The following is a 22156-nucleotide window of genomic DNA, read 5'->3' on the forward strand; positions in this document are numbered from 1 at the left end:
AGAATCAAGAACAGGCCCATTGGATCAAGGAGAACGTAGTAAGTCAACACATATATAAATTACATTGATTCAATAGATGTAACCTCCTTGGAACTATCAATTGGATTGAAGCTTCAAAAAGGAAAAATTCCAAGGTCTGGGTGTTCTTAAAAAATCTCTGATATCGTTCATCACCTACTTAGTTAAGAATATGTAAGTAGTGTCTTCTGGTTGGACGATGCAAACCTGCCTTAACAGCCAGCAACCACCTAAATTAGTATTATTGTTATTATTATAAGAGTGCAGAGATCTGTTCAGCTGGCAACCAAGAGGCAGAAAGACATTTCCAGCTTCCACTTGCCAGTGAATGAGGCTGCGACAAGGAATTGTGACAGAGGTCCTGTATCTGATTATTGCAATCTCACTCGCTGGTGGGAGGTGGCTGGAAACATCATCCTGATGCACCCCAATCACCAGCAGAACAGACCTCCATCAGTTGATGTGGCGCCTGGCTGTTAAGTTTGGAGAGCATTTGTGTTAGCAGCAATAGTGCCATGGTTGTGAGTAAGCAGAATTACTGAGTACAGAGCAGTCATTATGAATCCATAAATGCAACATGATGCCAGTCAACATTTTTAGATATAGATTGGGTCCATCACATTTCCTACAGTAAGGGGTGCAGGACCCCTGCAAAAGGAGGAAAACCACAAATTAAAAAATGACTTTTTTTCACCAGAGAGAGCACCATTGTAGTAATCTCTAGGTCCTCCAGCGCAACTCCAAGGTGAACATCTACCAAAGATTGACCATAGAATTGCACTGGAGGGGCTACAAATGCCTAGAATAGTTTTCTCTCTAGGAATCTCTAGGTCCTCCAGTGTAATGTCTGGTGGACATTGATCATAGATTTGCACCAGATGACCTAGAAATCTCTAGAGAGAACATATTAATCAAATCCAGGAATAATCAAATCCGCAAAAGTCAAAGTTGCAAATGTGGAGGATCAACTATATTTGTATACCAGGCTAATATCCATAAAGATGAAGAGGAGTGTAAAAATGTATTCATAATGGGTTGAATCATATTGATTAGTCTCAATTTCTGTTGGCAAGTTCCATTGAATCAATTGTTGAATAGTGACTGAACATTTATGTAAATTCCATTGATTCAGTGGGTCTTCTCTAGTTGTGATTCAGACCAAAGTATCTAGTTTGGCTCATCTTGCCCAGTAGGTGCTGGCCATAGCTTTCTTCCCCTTTAGGCAATTCTCAGCCTACAGACCCAATAAAAATTATTTCAAGAGAGATAAGGAAAATTAACCTTAGACCTACAGCCACTCCTCAAATTCCAAGCCAGGGTTATAGAACTCAACAGCTCTGTGTCATTCAAGATTGCCCAGTGTATTTTGTTTAGCAAGTCACTCAGCTGCAATGCAAACACATTTTTAAGAACCCAACACACATGAAACTTCAGGGAAAGTCAATTTATTTCAATACAGTAATATAAAAATGCAGATTCGCTGTGTTATTTGCTCTGCACATAAAAAGGCACCTTGTAACTTGGAGCTTCCTTCTTCTTGTCTTGTTTTTAATTCAAGAGGAGCAGCATTAGTCGGTAATACGACTAGAAAAAAAGAAGCAAGAAATTAATATTTAAACCCTGTATATACTACTCCATTGATGGCAATGGTTAGTATTCTAGGCTGGCTACTTAGCTACGTAACTACATTAGTAATATAGATAAGTGGTGTCTTCCATCCCAAGCACTCAAATCTTGACTCCATGCAACAGCTGATGCAAGCAACAAAGGTCTGTTCTGCTGTCAGTCGGGATGCAGCCAAGGTTACTATATTCCAATCCCTCAAGGAGCCCTGGTGGCACAATGGTTAAATGCCTGTATGGTAGTCATTGACTCAACCTGGCATCCTTCCACAGGTCACTAAAATAAATACCCAGCTTGTTGGGGGCAATTTGATTCATTGGTTTTGCAGCTACTTGCCTCACTTATAGCAAGTAGTTGCAAAACCACTGAATCACATTTTCTATCAATATATATATATATATATATATATATATATATATAGAGAGAGAGAGAGAGAGAGAGAGTGTTCCCAAGCTGGGCTGCCCCTCATGTCACTATTGACACACAGATGATTGACATGCATTTTGAAGTAGTGCAAACTAGTGGGGATGACAATCGTGCCAAAAAAGAAGCGATTACACGGGGATAATGAAAAGATCCACTCTCATAGTGGGAATAATGGGCCTTTTGGAATCGATTGACCAACATGGAGGGAAGACAAATTGCACACTGGTTGAAATGTAAGTGGGTATCAGCCCTAAGATTTACAGCTTCAGCTGGACCAGTTGGCCAGGATATTTTTTAGTCCCTTCAATCTGGAATTTTCCAGGTTTTCTGGGACAAATGGCAACCCTAGATGCAGTATACTGACATTCCCACTTGCGTTCTGCCAGTGAACTCCAGTGCGACAGTCACAAGCAGGATGTCTGTTGCTGCGTCTCCTCACACTGGAAATCACTGGCAAGAGGGGATGGAAACATCAGTCTGCTGTGTCCCGACTGAGAGAAGAACAGACTCCCAGTGTTTGCAGCTGCTGCTGCCTGGTATATCAAGAGTGGAGGGCTTTATAATTCCTTTGTACTCCTTACACTATTGAATACATAGAGATTATGAATACAAATCGGTTATGAATGCATACCTCTGGCTTATTCATTTGTAACTATGATCATGAATTCCAGCCATTCATTTCTATGTGTACCCACCCAACATGTGCTTGAAGGTTTCTACCTGCTAAACTGGACTTCAGCTTGGTACTCAAGGAGGAGGAAGTTCGACAGCACTCCAAGCAACAGTGTTTGCAGTTTTTGACTTTCTTTGACCAGGGCCGTGAGCTGTGCCATGTCAGTCCATTCTTGATTCCCAATGACAGGTAAGGCATCATTATAAAGCTGCTGCTTGTTCTTGGAAGGTAATTCCGGAATAATCTGAGACACAGGTTTAAATTTTGGACTGTTCAAGTGGTAAACGATGTAATTTTGATCAACATTTTCTAGATGAGAAAGACAGAGATGTTTTAAACTATCCCACTCCCCAAAATGGATCCCATTACCCAGAACACTATTGCAGATTTACAACTTCTGGACTTTGTTCATGCATGCACAACTTTCAGATCTGGGTACTGACCCAGGGGTTGGAAAAGTTACTCTCTTATCAGTGGCAGTTGGTTGCTTCTTTTGGAGGGAAGGTTTAGCATCTTGGATCTCTTAAGTTCTTTAAAGTTAGTTCTCAGAACGCCAATGTGTTCTGGTTAGTGGATCCTTGAAAATTTAGCCCAACAACTAACTATTTCAAATCCTGTGCTTATTGAATCCCAGAGAACTATGCTTAGGGATACTGTGTTTCACACAATATGTCCATTTTACAAAACTCATTGATGAGTCACTGCCTTTAACATTTCTATCAATTTACTCTTATCAAGATCCACATTATTTCCATCACCCTTATTGGGGTCCACATTCTCTCAGTTCAGAAAATTATTATTTTTTGATCACTTCAGATTTCAGTTGGCTATGAATTTAATTTCATTCTGCCATAAATAACAAACATATTCTCTATTACTATCCCTATATCATTGTAAATTACCACAAACGTCTTCTTAAAGGGTTTGAATACCTACCTTGAAGCCTTATACTTACAGGATAGTTATTAACACTATATATATATATATAGAATGATCAATTTTGGGTGGTCCTCTATTAAAAATATTACCCCACTGTGGATTTTTTACTCATGACTCTCTCTCTCTCTCTCTCTCTCTCTCTCTCTATATATATATATATATATATATATATCACACGGGGTAAAGGACAGAGTACTCCTGTCCTTACCCTGTTCTTTTGGTGCGATAACACAAAGATTATCAGATGACATCTGTCCTTATCCCATCCTTCAGTCATTCTTATCACGTGATCATAATAAGATTACCAACCACATTGTGCTTATCCCGTCACTGAAGTGGCATGGCCTCATCACTTTGTATTAATGGAAACTTGTGTTAATACAATGACAGGTGCCACTGGCAGAAGGGTGGGATAAGCAGGGATGTGATAAGAATGGGGTAAGGATGGTTGTGATCCCCCTCCTTACCCCCATGTGATAATCTCCAGAGAGAGAAACATGAACAAAAATGAGGGAGGACAAAGAAAAAACAAAGGAAAAGAAAAAGGATGAGGAGTAGAGGTGGTGAACTAAGAGGTTTCTAACCTATGCAAAATTGGATACTTCTGCTATAGGAACATAACAAAATGTACACATACTTACCTGCAAAAATGTCAGGAGGGGGTCCCAAGAAGCGTCCAAAAACAGCATCCACAAATGTTGCAAGCTTCCCTTTTTCTGAATGTGGCAGAGCAGCTTTCATCTCCCGCATTTCAGCCACAGAGCACAGAAGTTGCATCATATCATTCAGATCAATGGACATCTTGCTTAGTTTGCACCTTTACAATTCTTGGAGAAGAGAGAGCAAGAGCTTAGCAGCTGGAAAGACACCCCAGGAAAGATGCCAGAAGAAGGCAGATGAGGACAGAACTCTGGGCAACCATTCTGCAGAAGATCAGCAGGAGTTTCAGACTCCCAATAGAAAGCACTACTGAATATATCTTTTACTTCGGAGGAAATATCCTTAGGGTTGTATTACTAGAGTAGATCACTACCTATTAGTCTTAACCGATTAACTGATTAATCTAAAATGCTTGCAGTACTTTGTTGCTGTTGTTTGCAACACTACTTACAAATGTAGTTGAAATACTGTGTATCTTATAAAATAAATCTCTCTCTCTTTTCTTAAAGGTCACCCATACCATATCTATTTCTATTTGGTCCTATTAAAGAGTCGATACTTGTGCATCTTAACTAAAGATGATCCTGTTTCATTTCCCCCAACTTAGCACATATTCCATTTTTAAAGCCTTTTCTACATTTCAAGTTGACGTTTGCATTTATATATTTGCTTTTGCATTTCTTTTTGTTATTCCTATTGTTTGGTGAACCTCAGGCTTTCCCTATTGTTGCTGCTTTTGTTACTATTAATGTAGTAAAGAGAGGGAAGGAAGAGGGGTTTATAATAATGTAGAGAAAGGAGCAAATTGTGAAATATAATAATAATAATAATAATAATAATAATAATAAATTTCTTTATAGCCCGCCCAATCACTAGGAATCCAGGCAGGTTACAACAGTAAAAATACATCACAATAAAATACTAAAGGATCCCTTCCCAGCCCCCTCCCCGATATTAAAACTAGAATTAAACAATCAGAGTTTAAAAACAATAAAATGCAATGCAGCATTAGGTTAAAATTAAAAACAATTTGGTGGGCAAGATATTTATTTGTATCCCGTTCTTTTCCCAGAACTGGGATTCTTCACAATGTTAGGAAAAATGTTATGGGTTTTTTTAAAATTAAAAATGCAAACAAACAAACAAATGCAGTTGCAATGCTACTTACAGACAATTCAGGTCTCCCTGTTCTGAGGTTCCTCTTCAGCCACACGACACCTTCCAAAGTGAACACTTCTAGAGGTGGCTTAAGCTCTGGAACAGGAGAAATGAAATCAGAAAGCCTCCTGCTCACAGTTCCTACTACCCAAGGCCCTCTTCCTTAAATGGCTAACTGACCGCACACACCCAGACACAGTTTTGTCAGCCACACCTTCAAGATCCTCTTTGGCCAGGCTGCCATGCCCTAACCCTAAGCCTACCCTAATATTAGGACATCTGCTCCTTTTGTATTATCATGAAAGGTCTCTGCCACTCTGCTTAAAACATCTCCATCCTGTCTCACACCTGAGTTGTGGCTCTGAATGGCCGAAGAGCCACAACTCAAGTATGAGACAGGGATGGAGATTTTTTTTTAATCTTTATGTCAAACAAGATTAAAATTACAAAAACAAATATATTCACGATTCCTTTTTCCCCATACAAATCATATCATGTAGTCGAAGGCTTTCATGGCCAGCATCCATAGTTTTTTGTGGCTTTATTCCTGACGTTTCGCCAGCATCTGTGGCTGGCATCTTCAGAGGAATAAACTCTTATAGAACATGGCCACACAGCCCGAAAAACCCACAAAAAACTACAAATCATATCGTCCACATCTATTATAAATTAGTGTAAATTCTTCCGACGTACCACATAGTTTTCGTTTTAACTCGTTAACCAATTCGTAAGAAAAGAAAAGAAAAGAAAAGAAAAGAAATTCATTCTAAAGTCAGTTACAGTTTGCCGTCCCACTTTTCCGGATGTTTTTAATATGTCCGTTTCTCTCCCTTCCTCCTTTGTCCTCAGTTTCAATGGCTGCAAATTGGGTTTTATGCACACAACACAGCAAAGGGAAAAGAGTGGGGTGGAATCTCACCCTTCCCAGTTGTTGTTATTGTTGTGTGCCTTCAAGTTGTTTCCAACTAATGGCAACCCTAAGTTGAATCTATCATATCTATCTGGGCAAGTTTCTTCAGAAGGGGGCTGCCATTGCCATCCTCTGAGGCTGAGAGAGTATGACTTGCCCAAGGTAAAAGCAAAGTGTGTAGCTTCTGCTAACTTGCGGGTTTTTCCTCATTAATAGCTGTACCCATCTTGACCCACACTGATGTTGTTTGGTCACATACGTCCTGGTTTTAAGCTGCAAATCATTGGAAAATATATACATACTGAGAAAGACAAAGTAAGGTATTCACTTGGGAATGGCTGGATATTAGCTGGATATCCCTAGCCTCCACTTTTGGTCTATAAAATTAGCATTCCCTTTCAGAAGAGCTATGTGAAGCCACATGTCTCTTCAGGCTCACCAGTTTTGTGATACCTTTTGCTTAACTTCTTCATTCCCATCCCTCTGTTGCATCTTTTCCTTTAACATTTCCTTTTTTAAAATCAAAACCATGTCACCTGTAGATTTTTCTTTCTTTCTGTTACCCTTGTTATCATGATCTTCCTCTCTTCTTTCCATGTGTGAAAAGTTTAATTGTAACCACTTTAAGGAAGGGGCCTCAGCTGTTATATTGTTAGCAGCAATGTGGTGAGTAAATTGTGAAGTGCAGATGCTGTTCATAAGTCTCCCTATAGCCACAGCCCCCAAGGAGAACCTAAAGAGGAATGCAGCTGTCTTGATCTCTAACAAGAAGCAGGGTCTTACAAAGCTAATGAGTCTTAACTGTGCATTCAAGACTATACTTTTCCAAAATACTTTGCATTACAACCGGAATAGCTGAGCCATAGTTTTACTCTGGTGTTGTTGTTGTTGTTGCTATCCACCCTCAAGTGGATCTCGACCCATGGCGACCCTGTAGATGAGACATCTCCAAGACTCCTTATGCTCAACTGCTCTGCTCAGGTCCTGCAAATTCATACCCATGAGCTTAATAGAGTCCATCTATCTAGTATGTGGCCTTCCTCTCTTTCTACTTCCCTCTGCCTTTCCTAACATTACTGGTTTTTCCCCAGTGAGTCGTGCCTCTTCATGATGTGTCCAAAGTACGACAGCCTCAGTCTAGTCATCTTGGTTTCCAGAGAGATTTCTGGTTTGATCTGCTCTAGGACCCATTTGTTTGACTTCTTGGCTGTCCATGGTAATCTCAGCACTTGAAGTCAAAGGCACTTACAACTAGATTCACCCCTCTGTATCCACGGAGTCTTTATCCATGGCTTGAAAACATTCCAAAAATATATACATTCCAAAAAGCAAGCCTTGATTTTGCCATTTTACATAAGGGCCACCATTTGCTATGCCACTGTATTTAACAGGACTTGAGCATCCACAGCTTTTGGTATCCACGGGGGTCCTGGAACCAAACCAGTGGATACCAAAGATCTACTGTAATTTAAAACTCAGTGATTTCAGCAGAGATCTGCTTTAAGCATGACTAAGGCTGGATCCAACAATGTGGCTGTTTGTACTGCCACATTTGAATTGACTGTGTTCTGAGCACTGCTTTGAACACAATTTTTCTTGGAAAACATACAGTAATTACATGTGGAAAAATACAAAATGTTGATTTGACTGTGCTGAGAAGCAATTCATAGAACTGGAAGAGACCACAAGGGTCATCCATTCCCACCCTATGCCATGCAGGAACTCTCAATCAAAGCATCTCCAGCCTCTGTTTAAAAACCTCCATAGAAGAAGATTCTACCACGCTCTGAGACACTGTATTCCACTGTTGAACAGCTCTTACTGTCAGGAAGTTCATCCTAATGTTAGGTGGAATCTCTTTTTCTGTAGCTTGAATCCATTTGTTCCATGTCCTAATCCCTGGAGCAGCAGAAAACAAGCACACTCCATCTTCAGTATAACTCCTCTTCAAACACTTAAACAGAGCTATCATATTACCTCTTAACCATCTGTTCTCCAAGTTAAACAACCCCAGCTCCCTAAATTCTCCTATTATAAAATATACAAGGGGAAAAACTAATTGTGATTATTCACAGTACAAGTTTAGTCTGTCCTGCCCACTGAGAGAAGTGTGTTGCTATGGTAAGGAAGAAATTCTGCATAGGTTCATTCCACTTTTGACTATTACTGATTCACATTCCCAGAGTGCATATTTATTTTTCTGTTCTTTTGGAAGGTAAGGTTCGGGGACTAGACCCTGCATAGTCCTACGACAAAATGAGAGTATCCATCACATGATTTCATAGCACCAACCCTTGCAATTGTGTGCTCAGGTACTTATCAGATCTAACCAGGCTTTAACTTCTGCCTTATAGAGAAGTTGTTGGGGAGAAAAAGTTAAAGATTAATGGGATGATTTGTTCAATAGCTGCCCCGATGCTCATAAAGCTGTTGCTGTTATTTATAAAATGAAAAGCATGTAATGAGATAAGAAGAACAAAAGAACATAAAGATCAAAAGTGTAGCTAGTTCAACATATTGGCTAAAAAGATGCCAACAGCAACCCCCCCCCCCAACAAGTCATTCATGTTCTTGGCACACATAGTTCTTCTCCACCCTACTTTATTTGTACAACAGCCGTGTGAAGTAGGCCAAACTGAGTATGGATGGCCTGAAGTCACCAGCAGGTTTCATGGGGATTATAACTTATACTTTCCAAGTCTCAGTCCAGCATCTGATCAACTCTGACAGGAGAGGGGAACCTTGGATCCAGAGATTTCCCTGCCCCAAGCTCTATCCCTTGAGAATTTCCCAACCCACATCCTCCGAACCAGGAATTCAAAGGGCAAGGAGATAAGAGATAAGAGCAGAACACCACTGTACCATTCACCGACAGTGCACCCCAAACTGGTACTCCACTTCATAAATGTGTCCATCCTATCCATGATGAATTTCCAAGAGTACCTAGACTGCTATCCAATCTCACTGTGCAAACTGCCCATTAGCCACTGCTCTAGGCTGGCTGCTTTGTGATGGCACCATAAACCAACAATGTGATGAGAAAGCAGAAAAGCCCACTTGGATGTAATATGCTGCTTTTTGTGTTTGATTCCCTGCCAGCCAGGAGAGAAATAAGTGATGTGAACAGTGACCCACCGTTAAGCCATAATGGGCAAGTTGTGATCCTCCAGATGTCACTTGAATATAGCTGCCATCATCCCTCAGCATTACATATGGCAATAGTTTTTTAGTCTCATGTAGAACATGTAGCCCACTTGACTGTGAGTTTCCTTTCTCTGCTCCCCACTTCCCCAAGTGCCTTTGAAACCACTTTCGCCTGTTGAAGAAGCAGATCTGTTTCAAAAGGGTGCACAAAGATTGTGTCTTTCTTTTTGGCTGTCCAAGACAAGATTACTGCCACATTATGGATTCTGGCACTTGTCTTATGAGCCATGCAGCCACCCCAGCATTTCTATCACTCTTGCTAGATGGGAATTACAGTTCAACATGTGGACACATGGGGCCATCCCTGTTCTAATCAGCAGCCAGGTAGCCAGAACCTATGGCCCTTATTGCCCTTGATCTCACCATGGCAGGAGGATTTGGAGAAAACCATCATGCAAACCTGCAGCTTTTTAGTGAATGGTATCAGAAACCCAGTGGGGCACCTTGGCCAAGTCACACTCTCTCAGCCTCAGAGGAAGGCAAAGCCACAGCCCCTCTGAACAAATCTTGCCAAGAAAACACTATTGCAAGTTTGCCTTAGGGTTGCCACAAGTGAGAAGTTATTTGAAGGCACAGCAGCAAACAACAAAATTATACCAAGTGAGTCTAATGCAACAAAGGTCAACAAATTCAGAACCAATGAAGATTATATCAAAGCATTTATTGTATGCTGCAGACAGACAACTTTTTCGATGTTGAAAATCACAATTAGGTTTAATTTGATTTTTGTTCTTCACGCTGTACAAGAAAATAGGCCAGATCCACGATGAGTCACTTAAAGGAGACCCACTGAAATCAATGGGATGCCTCCAAGATGCCAGAGACATTCAGTCATCTTCAGGAAAACTGCAAAACAGCAGAAGCCAGGAGAGGACAGCCCTTCAGCTGTAGTCTACTCCCAGTGCTACTCAGTACCACACTGGCTCTGCTTCCAAGGCATATGAATGTTTTAATAAGTCCAACATCTGACTTTTCCAAGCCCCCCAAAATAGGAAAGATGGAGTCTCTCTTCCATCCCAAGGACTGATTTCAGTTTCAGGAGGCAGGGGTGAATTCCAGTGTTGATATTTTGGCTTAACACTCTTAAATGACAACAACTGAGCCTTAGGACAGGCATATCAGTCTTTTAGGATACAGAAACACCCATATAAAAAGTGGCAGACCACCCAAAAGTCTTAGGGGAAGGGGCTGTGGGCTCTGAGGTAAGCCACGAGGGCTGGATTGGGATTCCCAGAGGTCTTGCATCTGAGGTTCTCCACTTGTGCAATACAGCAACCAATTCAAGTCATTTCACAGTAAAGCAGTACCTGGTTCTGTCTTGGCGTCCTTTTCTGGTATGGCTTCTAATTTATATGAAGTTTCATTATACTGAGGCATGGTGTAGTAGTGGTTTCAGTGATGGACTAGGACTCGAGGAAACCAGGGTTTGAATCCAGTCTTGGTCATGGAAAACCACTGCCGTGATCTTGGACAAGTATCACTCTCAGCCTTGGAGAAAGGCAAAGGCAATAGCACCCCCCAAAACAAAACAAAAAACAAATCTTGCCAAGAAAACCCAGTGATAGGTTTGCTTTAGGGTCACCATAAGGTAAAGATGACTTGAAGATACACAACAACAGCATTATTCTGAGCCAAACCAATGGGAAGATCACTTTCTGTGGCTGGTCTTTCCAGGGTCTTAGGTTGTATTTTTATCTTCACTGTTACATTTTTAAGATAGTTTTACACTTTTAAATAATTTAATGGAATTTTACTATGATGACTTTTCTAATCATGTTAACTTTTTTTGTGTATTTCAGCTTTTTTTTATTATCAGCCATTTATCTGCAACTTGTTTATTTTATTAAAATATTTATATCCTGCTCTTTATCCAAAAATCTTAGGGTGGCTTACCAGTCTAACAAATTTAAAGCAATATAAATAATGAAAATTATTTTTAAAAGCTGAAAATATATAGAGTAATTAAAAGGTTAAAAGGCAGATTCACAGGGTTAATTTTTTTTTAAATGGATTAAAAACAAGTGCATGAGAGGGTTGTATAAAATCAGTCAGGCGACCAAAGCTTTCATAAACAAGCATGTTTTTACTTTATGTCTAAACAGCAGTGATATTGGAGCCAATTTGGCCTCCAAGGGGAGGGTATTCCACAATTGAAGAGTTTTAGCCTTATTGTAAGCCACTTTGGTTCCATGTTGAGAGGAAGGCAGGATATTGATTTATTAAATAACTAAGGCACTAATGTTTTTCAGCCCTTTTACTTTAGGCTTGCTGCACACTATAGCATTGCCCCTCCTCAAATCACAGCATGTATTCAGCAAACCTTAACCTAAAACCAGCAAATCAAGTGTTTCTTGCAGTTGTGTTTTCTTCTTGCAAGTGACAAGCTGTTCTGCAAATGTCCAAAATATAAATATACATCATACTCAAACTTAGGTGTCCATTAGCTGGAATTGATGACCACAATAATGACCATGGAAGACCTAGAAGAATTCATCCTAGATAATGAGAAAATTGAAATGGTCAAAGAGTTCCCATATGTTGGATCAAATATTGATTAGAAAGGAGACTGCAGTCAAGAAATCAGAAGAAGACTAGGACTGGGAAGGGCAACTGTGAAAGAACTGGGTAAGTTGAACACCAAAGTAAAGATTACCCAAACTATTGTGTTTCCCATCACCATGTATGGATGTGAGAGCTGGGTACTGGAGAAAGCTGATACAAAGAAAATTAACTCATTTTAGATATGGTGCAGGAGAAGTCTGCTAAGGATACAGTGAACAGCCAGAAAGACAAACAAATGGGTCTAGGACAAATCAAGCCTAAACTTTCCCTGGAAGCGAGGATGACTAACTGAGGCTGTTGTACTTTGGTCACATCATGAGAAGGCATAAATCATTGGAAAAGACAATGATGATAAGAAAGATGGAAGGCAGTAGGAAAGGAAAACTACATGCCAGATGGTTGGACTCAATCAGAGAGGAAACAAGCCTGAGTCTGAAGACTTGAGCAGAGCAGTGGAGGACAGGGGATCTTGGAGATGTCTCACCCACAGAGCTGCCATGAGTCGAGGTTGACTTGGGGGCTGTTAATAACAACTGGAATTGAACTAGTAGGATGTCTAAAATAAAACCTCTGAACTTAAAGAAGGCAACTTGTGACTTCTGAATTGCATTTGTCCAATACAGTTGTCAAAAAGGGGGGGGGGTCTAACTTATGCAGCCTTCACCAACCTTGTGCCTTTCAGATGTGTTGGCCAACAAAACTGGAGGGTGGCGGGTTGGAGAAAGTTGCCCTATGCCTTGCCCTGGGTTCTCAAAGGTTCTGTTTTATGAGGGATGTTATGAATGAGAAACATTATCTATGAGCAAGAGGGACATGCCAAGGACAACATGACACAGTAAAATGTGGAGAGGCAGCAACAAATGAAAATAGTACCTTTACATTTTGTAGTGGAAGTGCAACAGATAATGAAGGCATATAATTTCCCTCCTTGCTAGAAGGTCCCTTTCAGATGAGTTATTATAGATTTCTATTCCCCAGTTCTGCCATGACAGTTGACTGGATGAGGTGCTGAACATACATCTCGCCGGTCCTAGTCCAACACATTAACCTAGAAAGTGAACATGCACCTGCATCAGCCCTAGCTAGCATAGTCAATGGTGAGGAATGATGGGAGTTGGAATTTAACAACTTCTGGATGGCTGTACACTCCATATCTTTGTTCTAGCCAATTTACTACACTGGCTTTACCAAATGACAGCCCCTCACATTTTTAAAATGTGCCATTCGATGTGTTGTGTTGAAAACCTATGCTGCTTCCATGTTTCAAATGGATGGTGGTTATTCAGTGTGGGAACCCTTTTGAGAGCTGTAAGAAGCAGGAAATGGACAGGTTGCTTACCTGTAACAGTATTTCTTCGAGTGGTCATCTGCGAATACATACAAATGGGTTTCACTGCGCCTGCGCAGTGCTGCTCGGAACCTTCTGGAATCACTGGGCAGAGTTAACTCTGCAACATATTGAAACTTTTTGGCGGTAACTCCGCCCACCCGTTATAAGGCCCCTGCCTTCCCGCTCTTTTCCCCAGTTCCGCAATTTTTCCGCCAAGCAGGCGAAGGAAGAGAGCCAATGAGAGCAGGACACTGAGGGGACGGACGGGTGGGATTTGTATGTATTCGCAGATGACCACTCGAAGAAATACTGTTACAGGTAAGCAACCTGTCCTTCTTCTTCGTGGTCTCTGCGAATCATACAAATGGGTTTAGACTGACAAGCTAAGGTATGCGGCGGAGGGAGTGTCCTGAGACCAAAGCTATGGTAAACCAAAGGTACATTTATTACAACAATAAACACCTTGAACCATAAAAGGAGTCAGTCTTTTTGTTCTTGCACAAACCAAACATAGCAACAACATTGCTAAACCTGAGAAGAGGACACACGGTCGTGCAAGACCAGTTCCAATGAATTTGTGCAAACAATATTCAACAGACTGTAAAACAGTGACATTGTATACATAAATGCTGAAGCATGAGCATCAGTAGTGCAATCAGTGTAACCCTGAAACCAACACAGCCCTCCCGAAAGCTGCGTCTCGGATGGCCCTGGTGTCCAACCTATAGTGCTTAATAAAAGTCAGTGGTTGGGACCAGACAGCAGCCTTACAGACATCCTCCAAAGGAATCCCCGAGAGGAATGCGGAGGACGCTGACATTGCCCTTGTGGAGTGAGACCGAACCCTGCCAGGGAGAGGCTTGCCTATCAGTTCATAGCAGAGGCGGATGGTACCAGCCACCCATTTGGACAACCTCTGCGCAGACACAGGCAACCCCCTCTTCGGTACCGAGTAGCACTGGAAGAGTCTCTCGGACCGACTGAAGGCCGCAGTTCTGTCCAGGTAGAAGGCTAGTGCCCTCCTGACATCAAGAGAGTGCAGGCGTCGCTCCTCATCCGATGTAGGATTGGATGTGAGAGTGGGCAACACAATGTCCTGGCACATGTGAAAAGCAGACACTACCTTAGGCAGGAAGGTAATGTCCGTCCGGAGGACCACCTTGTCCTTGTGGAACCTCAGGAATGGCTGGTCCCTACGTAAAGCACAGAGTTCGCCCGCACGGCGGGCAGAGGTGATGGCCACAAGAAAAGCGGTTTTCCAAGTCAATAGTCTCAAGTCCGCTGTGGCCATCGGTTCAAAGGGCTTGGATTGGAGGGCGGACAATACCGACTCCAAACTCCAAGCCGGCGTTGGTACCGACACAGGAGGGTAAAGGTTTGCACAACCCTTCAGGAACCCCTTCACCAAGGGGTCCTTGAAGAAAGAAACCCTCCCCCCGAACTGGTATTTGGCACAGATGGCAGACAGGTAGCATTTGATGGATGTGAGAGACAGCCCTCCATCCAAAAGTGCCATCAGGAACTCCAACACCACTGGAGTGGACACCTGTGCAGGAGACAAGCCCTTCTGGTTAAGGAAGAGGCAAAATCTCCTCCATTTCAGGGCATAGGAGCGCTGGGTGGAAGGTTTCCTCGCAGCCAGGATCACTGCCCTCACCGATTCCGGCAAGGTAGTCAGCGCCGAATCCTCCAGGCCACCAGCGGCAGGCTCTCGATGTCGGGGTGGAGAATCCGGCCGTCCTGGATCGAAAGCAGGTCCGGGCGAGGGTCGAGACGGAGGAAGCATCTCTTGGAGAGGTGGAGAAGGGAGGCGAACCACGGCTGTCTCGGCCACCACGGGGTGATGAGGATCGCGTGCGAGCGGTCCGTAGCCATCTTGGACACCACCCTGATGATGAGAGGGAACGGAGGGAAAGCGTAGAGGAGCTCTCCCGTCCAAAGGAACACGAATGCGTCTCCGAGGGATCCGTCCATTCGTTTCCTGGAGCAGAACTGGGGACAGTGGCTGTTCCAGCTGGTCGCGAAGAGGTCGATCCGGGGGGTTCCCCACCGATCGAAGAGGTCGCTGACCGTCTCGGGATGGAGCCTCCACTCGTGGCATACCGAAGAAGATCTGCTGAGGCGGTCTGCCAGCTCGTTGTCCTCTCCGGGAAGGTGAATCGCTTGGAGGAGAACGCGTCTCTGGATGCACCAATCCCAGATGCGGAGTGTGAGATCGAGTAAGGTCCTGGATCTGGTACCACCTTGCTTGTTGATGTAGTACATCACGGTGGTGTTGTCCGTCCTGAGGAGGACCACCCTTCCCGAGACCGCAAACTCGAACGCTCTCAAAGCCTTTTCCACAGCAAGCATTTCCAAGGCGTTGATGTGGAGGCGCTTGTCTTGTGTGGACCACCTGTCCTTGACGACCAGGTCGAGCAGGTGGGCGCCCCACCCCTCCAGGGATGCATCGGTTGTCAGGGTCAACTGAGCCTGAGGCTGATGGAAGGACATCCCGGTGCAGACGTTGGAACTGTCTAGCCACCATCTGAGGGAAGCCACCACCGGTCTCGGTACCGTGAGCCACTTCGAAGGCGGATCCTCCAACGGGGAGAAGACGGAGAGGAACCAGGCTTGGAGGGGTCGAAGACGAAGTCTTGCCCAGGGGGTGACGAATGTCGTCGACGCCATGTGGCCCAGAGCGACTTGGACATCTCTGGCTCTCACCCTTCTGTGGGAGATGCACGGCCTGAGGGATGTTGTCAGGGCCTGAAACCGATCCGGAGGGAGGAGAGCTAGGCAGTTTTCGGAGTCGAGGACGGCACCGATGAACTTGACCTGCCTGGTCGGCGTAAAGTGGGACTTTTCCTTGTTGACGACCAGCCCGAGGGAGTCCAGGAGGCGCAAGGCGAATGAGACTGCCTCCCGCAGCTCGTCTTGGGATTCGGCTGCAAACAGCCAGTCGTCCAGGTAGGGAAAGACCATGAAGCCCTTCTGATGAAGGTATGCCACCACCGGTGCCATGCACTTCGTGAAGACCCGCGGAGCCGTGGCCAGGCCGAAAGGGAGCACGTTGTAGTGGTATGAATCGGGGCCGACAGCGAAGGCGAGGAATCTCCGGTGGGACTGTCGGATGCCGATGTGGAAGTAGGCATCCTTCAAGTCGACGGTCGCGAACCACAGACCCTGGTGGAGCAGAGGTAGAATGGAGGCCAAGGTTACCATTCGAAAGCGACGGTAGTCAAGGAACAAGTTCAATTGTCTCAAGTCCAGGATGGGCCTGATGCCCCCATCCGCTTTCGGTACCGTGAAGTACCTGGAAAAAAAGGCCCGAGAACACTGGTCGGGAGGCAAGGAGGAGATTGCCCCCTTTGCAAGCAAGGTGCGCACTTCGTCGAGAAGGGTGTCCGAGGGGGGAGTGGACATGAAGGCTCCAGTTGGAGGGAGCTCTTGGAACTCGAGGGCATAACCCCTACGGACAATGTCGAGAACCCACGAGTCCGATGTTATAGAGGCCCAGGTGTTAACATAGGGCCTCAAGATGTCCAAGAAGAAGAGGGGTGAAGGGGAGACGAAGCGCGCTGCGTCCCTTCAGGCTCTCTTCTTCCCCTGGTCGGTGTCCTGCCGGCGGGACTTGCGGTACCGAGGCGGGAAGTTACGACGGCCAGAGGAGGAGGAAGACTGCGAGGGGAAGCGCTGCCTCTGAGAGCCCTGCTGTTGGGGCTGTCGGTCCCGGGAGAAGGTCCCCTGTGACTGACCTTGTGGCTGCCACGGGCGTTGGCGCTTCCGGAAGGGAGAAGCCGGTGCGGAGGACATGCCGTGCTTCTTTGCCGCCGCTTTCATCCTAAACTTGCGGTTTAGGCGGTCGTCGGTCTCGGCGTGGAAGAGGCCGGTCCCGTCGATCGGCATGTCCTCGATGGCAGCCCTGACGGTCGGGTTGAGGTCGGAGGCCCTCAGCCAAGCATGGCGCCGAAGAGCCATGGAAGCTGACATGGCCCTCCCGGAGCAGTCCACCAGGTTCCTGGAAGTGGTGATTAGCCAGCTTCCAATGGAGTGCGCCTCGTCCCTGATCTCCACCAGCTGCCTCTGGACGTCGTCTGGGACATCTGGAACGAGGGGGGAGATCCGCTCCATGAGGGTCTGGATGTAGGCCCCCATGCACGCGGTGTAGTTGGCGGCCTTGACCCCAAGCGCCGAAGCCGAGTACGCCTTCTTGGCCAGTCCGTCCACCTTTTTGGCCTCGCGGTCGACAGGGGAAGTGGCCTGCTTCGGGACGAAGCTGTGTTGGGCTCCCTCGACGATGGCAGAGTTGGGCCGGGGATGCTCGGCCAACCAAGGACAACTCGCCGGGGCGACCCTATAAAGTGACTCCACCTTGCGGGAGGGAGCCGAAAGGGCGGCCGGAGAGTCCCAGGACCTCTTCACGATGGTCTGAAGGGAGGGAAGGAGAGGCAGGCACGGCGGAGTGGGGACTCGACCATGCACCCGACGCTCAACCGGGTCCTCGGCGTCGTCGACTGCGGATGCGAGCTCGATGTCGAGGGCCCTCGCCATCCTGATCACGTGCTCCGTGAAGGACCTGACATCGTCCGACGGCGAAGATGGCTCCGGGTTGTGCATCCTCTGGGGGGAGGCCGAGCCTGAGAGGACATCCTCGTCCGAGGGTGCCTCCGAGGGTAGCAGCGGCTCGTCTTCAGAGTCCAGGTCGGAAGAGAGGGGATCCGTCACCTTGACCTGGGATCTCGGGCGGGTTGGAGCGAAGTCAACCGAAGAACGGGAGCGCCGACGGGGTGGAGACAGCGACCTCTCACGTCTACGGGGTGGAGTCGACGACCTCTCGTAGACAGACACGGTCGGAACCGACGTGGAAGGATGAGGCCGGTCAGCGGGAGGGGGGTTCAGTTTGGTGAACTCCCTCAAGGCTCTGTCCTCCGGGACCGACATGTAGTAGCGGCGCGACTGCATGTCGTAGAAGAGGTCCGGAACGTCTTGTCCGCGGAGCAAGTCGTCCTCATCTTCAGCTGCCGAGCGAGAGGGCGACCGGTGCTCCGGGGAGCGAGGAGGTGCGGTATCATCCGTACCGTGGATGAAATCCATGGTCGGAGGAGGCAGAGGCGTGACCGGTACCGGGGTCCCTCGGTCCAGCGTCGGTTCTTGGTCACGGGGAGCTGATGGAGCGGAGGCGCGAGCCTGTTTGGAGGGGGAGCGCTTCTTCTCCTTCGGTCCCGGTAGGTCGGTAACGGTCCGATCCTTGGAGGACTTTGCCTTTTTAGGGGCAGGGTCACGTCCAGCCTCCTCGTGGCGCCTCTTCTTCCCATGCTTGGGAGGCTCCTCGGATGGGAAGAATGGGTTGTCCGGGAGGTCCAGGATGACAGCAGCCGCTGTCGACGACGAAGGCCTCGGTGACCTCGTCCCTTGCACCGGCTCGGTCCCGTCCTTCGGTGCCGCATGGCGCGATGTCTTGGACGCCTTAGAGGAGGAAGGCGAGGCCAGATGGACCTTAGGCTCGGTAGCCTCCTTCGAACGGGAGCCCCCCGATACCTTCTTCGGCTTGGAGGCCCGTTCGGTACCCTCAGCACCCGATGACTTCTGGGGGCGTTTGGAGGGCTTGTCGGTGGCGCTGGGCGGTTTGGAGCCACGGGCCACATCGGAGGTGGTGGAAGGGGTCCCGGCCGGGACGCACACCACATTGGGGACGGCTACTCTCCCCGATCCCACGCTGGAGACACTTGCCCGGGACGATGAAGCGGGGGGCGCCAGAGGCGGGACAGAAGAGGACCGTGAACCTCCCTCCTGCACTTTTCCCAGAGCGATCGCCGACGTGAGCCGGGACTCACGGTTCTTACGGGCCTGAGTGGAGAGGGATCCGCAGAGCGTGCAAGCCTTGGGATCATGGCTGGGTCCAAGGCACAGCAAGCAGGAGGAGTGCGGGTCTTGAACGGGCACCTTGCCCTTGCAGATGTCGCACTTTTTGAAAGGCGCAGGCATCTTCAAAAACGTCAAGCCAAAGGGAGATCCGAAACGAGGTCAGCAGTCCGAAGGTCCGAAGTTACCAGGGGCGGGAGACAAAGAATGGTCAAGATACAGTCCGAGGTCAAAAACGAAAGTGATTCCAGCAAGCGAAGCAAGCGAAAGTTCCCTGAAGCAGCTAGCGCGGCGGAAAAAAGGAACTGGGGAAAAGAGCGGGAAGGCAGGGGCCTTATAACGGGTGGGCGGAGTTACCGCCAAAAAGTTTCAATATGTTGCAGAGTTAACTCTGCCCAGTGATTCCAGAAGGTTCCGAGCAGCACTGCGCAGGCGCAGTGAAACCCATTTGTATGATTCGCAGAGACCACGAAGAAGAAAAATACATACACAAAACAAAATATAAATACATATACACATGGAACAAATAAATCCCAAACTAAGCCATGGCCATTTCACCTGCCTAGCCATTGGTCAGATTGTCAGAACTGTGGCATAATTTTTACAACTCACAAAACGTTATTTGATTCTTGTTTAAAATTGTCCTTCGCAATAACTGAGGTAAACAAGTCCAGGCACTCTGATAAGGATCACTCCAAGTGATGTTATAAAGATGATTCCAAAGGACCAAGATATACAGCAATTTAAAAAAAAACACACCATAGTGCAGTTATCCACATCTAGTATTAAGAGATTCATACTGACCAGTATAATCCCCTTGTTTGCCCAATGTGGCATTATTTTGTTAGAATGCCACAGGTGGATGAGGTCAGTTGGCAAATATTACTTTCCTAGACTATTATGGTTACAACCCTGAATAATTAAGCTCATCCTAGCTTTGAATAATGTTTGTTTGCTGAAAGGGACCTTCTAGCAAGGATCAGCTACCAGAAAACTATCCTTGCAACATGCTCTTATTGGTCCTGGTAACTACAGTTGGCCTTCCACATCTGCTCTTTGACTTTTGCGGATTGATTAATACGTTCTCCCTAGGAATCTCTAGGTTCTCCAATGTGACTCGGTCAGAGGTTTACCAAAGAGTCATGCTGAAGGACTTATAGATTCCTAGAGAAAACACTAGGTTCTCCAGTGCAATTCTACAGTCAACATCTGCCAGATGTTGGCCATAGAGCTATACCAGAGGACCTAGAGAATTCTAGGAAGATGTTCTCTCAGGTTACAAAATAGTGTTTTTTTAAATCTGTGGTTCTTCCACTTTCATAGGGGTCCTGCACCCCTAACTGGGTGAATGTGGAGGGCCCACAGTACTCTTATTTGGGTTCCAGCCAAGATATGTCTTTAAGTAAACACATTTACACATGGAGGCTGAAAAAAGGTGCTGGCAAGTATTCGGCAACATAGAAAGATATTTCGGCAGTGATAATAGAACAGCAGAAATGAGTCAAAAAGAGGCTCATCAGATGAGTACATTATTTCAAAACAGTATGAGCCTCTTCTTCAGGAAGTCATCATCATCATCTTCATTGTCATCATCATCTATGATGATGATTACTAGGAATTACTATTATCTACTTTACTGTTAACAGTAAATATATTATGATCTAATAGATTTAAAATATTCTTCACTGAAACAACTCTCCTCCCTACCCTGAAAAAAAAAAGTCAATCCAAAATACAATCAGATTGAAGTTGGAATCTAACGTTCATACTGGATTTTGGCTCTGAGCTCATTGGTGATGTAGCTTGTCAACACAGCGAGCAACTTTTCTTGAATGGACACATTTCCCATGACGAGGGCAATGAGCTGTGCAGTGTCGGTCCAGTCTAAATTGCTAATGATGGCATAGGCTCGGTCATAAAGCCGCTGCTGCTCCACAGGAGGTAATTCCAGTATAATCTTAGGGATGGGTTTAAACTGTCCACTGGTCATCCAGCCACCAATCAAGCCTCCGACAGCACCCCCTTCAAAGGAAACAAAGAGATATGTTTTAAAACACTATGCTTGGCTTCAAAGTTTGATGTCAATGTCTTAAACTAAATTTACGACTGCATAACTATTCCTATTCACAGATATAGACATGTTAGTCTGTGAAATCAGTATGTAAAGAGATCTTGTAGCACTTTTGGGACGAAATGAAAGAAGGAAGTTGGCATCATGAGCTTTCCTAGACTTAAGTCTACTTCCTCAGATGCATTCAGCTTCAAGGTACATAAACACAGCTTAGAAACTCATCACAAGGAAAAACTATCATATGGAAAGACAGGCACAAATGTACCCCACCTTAAATGATATTAAATCTACTTTGTTTACAACAGAGATTGAGAAAAGATTCTTTTCAGAACTACAACTCCCCAAATCAATACTGGCCACTCTAGCTGAGGGATGCTGGTAGTTGTAATCACGCAAACTAAATTCTTCTAAACTCCATTTTCCACACACTGGATTGGTGATGCTTTAAGATGGCTTTGAGGAAACGTCTTTTTCCCGTAGGAAGTACGGTACTCACCTACAGCAATGCCAGGTGGGCCTCCCATCAGTCCTCCCACAAAAGCAGTTGCACCAGCCACAAGTGCACCTCGCCCAGAGTGCTTGACAGCAGCCTTCATCTTCCGCTCTTCTGATACGTGACATAGGAGCTGCATCACGTCATTCACATTGATCGGCATCTTGCCTAAGTGGTACCTTCAAAGAGTTTTATACACAGTGCCTGAATAGCTGACACATCGCATCTTCCAATCCTTCAGCTGA

General features: G+C 45.6%; 3 protein-coding genes across 5 annotated transcripts in view; all 3 read right to left on the minus strand.

Moving 5' to 3' along the window:
- Nucleotides 1-1457: 1457 nt before the first annotated feature.
- LOC149305899 (protein C19orf12 homolog) lies at nt 1458-4500 on the minus strand. Its single transcript, XM_089540762.1, has 3 exons — nt 4321-4500; nt 2788-3049; nt 1458-1602 (listed from the first exon to the last, which is right to left on the minus strand). The coding sequence occupies exons 1-3, from the start codon at nt 4478-4480 to the stop codon at nt 1587-1589; spliced, it is 438 nt and encodes a 145-aa protein (XP_089396888.1). The 5' UTR covers nt 4481-4500; the 3' UTR covers nt 1458-1586.
- A 1017-nt stretch (nt 4501-5517) lies between these two features.
- Nucleotides 5518-22074, minus strand: LOC149305900 (protein C19orf12 homolog). 2 transcript variants are annotated; one of them, XM_089540764.1, is made up of 3 exons: nt 21915-22074; nt 21117-21369; nt 5518-5593 (listed from the first exon to the last, which is right to left on the minus strand). In XM_089540764.1, the coding sequence occupies exons 1-3, from the start codon at nt 22072-22074 to the stop codon at nt 5587-5589; spliced, it is 420 nt and encodes a 139-aa protein (XP_089396890.1). In that variant the 3' UTR covers nt 5518-5586. The 2 variants fall into 2 exon arrangements, with proteins under 2 accessions (XP_089396890.1, XP_089396889.1); XM_089540763.1 differs by lacking the exon at nt 5518-5593 and having other exon boundaries at nt 19826-21369.
- Nucleotides 22004-22156, minus strand: part of LOC149305901 (uncharacterized protein F13E9.13, mitochondrial-like) — a 47267-nt gene continuing 47114 nt past the window's right edge. For both annotated transcript variants that reach the window (XM_089540759.1, XM_089540760.1), the window contains exon 9: nt 22004-22090. In XM_089540759.1, the coding sequence (XP_089396885.1) occupies nt 22055-22090 (36 nt within the window). In that variant the 3' untranslated portion in view covers nt 22004-22054. The remainder of the gene's footprint in view (nt 22091-22156) is intronic.

This window comes from Sceloporus occidentalis, unplaced genomic scaffold (genome assembly GCF_023333645.1).
Source record: "Sceloporus occidentalis isolate IW3139 unplaced genomic scaffold, rSceOcc1.0.p SCAF_10, whole genome shotgun sequence".
Classification (NCBI taxonomy): Eukaryota; Metazoa; Chordata; class Lepidosauria; order Squamata; family Phrynosomatidae; genus Sceloporus; species Sceloporus occidentalis.

Excerpts from the sequence above, each read along its gene's own strand:
- LOC149305899 (XM_089540762.1), bottom strand. The coding sequence starts at position 4,480 with ATGTCCATTGATCTGAATGATATGATGCAACTTCTGTGCTCTGTGGCT. Across the intron at positions 3,050-4,320 it reads CCCTCCTGACATTTTTGCAG|AAAATGTTGATCAAAATTAC; the intron begins GTAAGTATGTGT and ends TTTCTCATCTAG.
- LOC149305900 (XM_089540763.1), bottom strand. The coding sequence starts at position 22,074 with ATGCCGATCAATGTGAATGACGTGATGCAGCTCCTATGTCACGTATCA. Across the intron at positions 21,370-21,914 it reads CCCACCTGGCATTGCTGTAG|GGGGTGCTGTCGGAGGCTTG; the intron begins GTGAGTACCGTA and ends TTTCCTTTGAAG.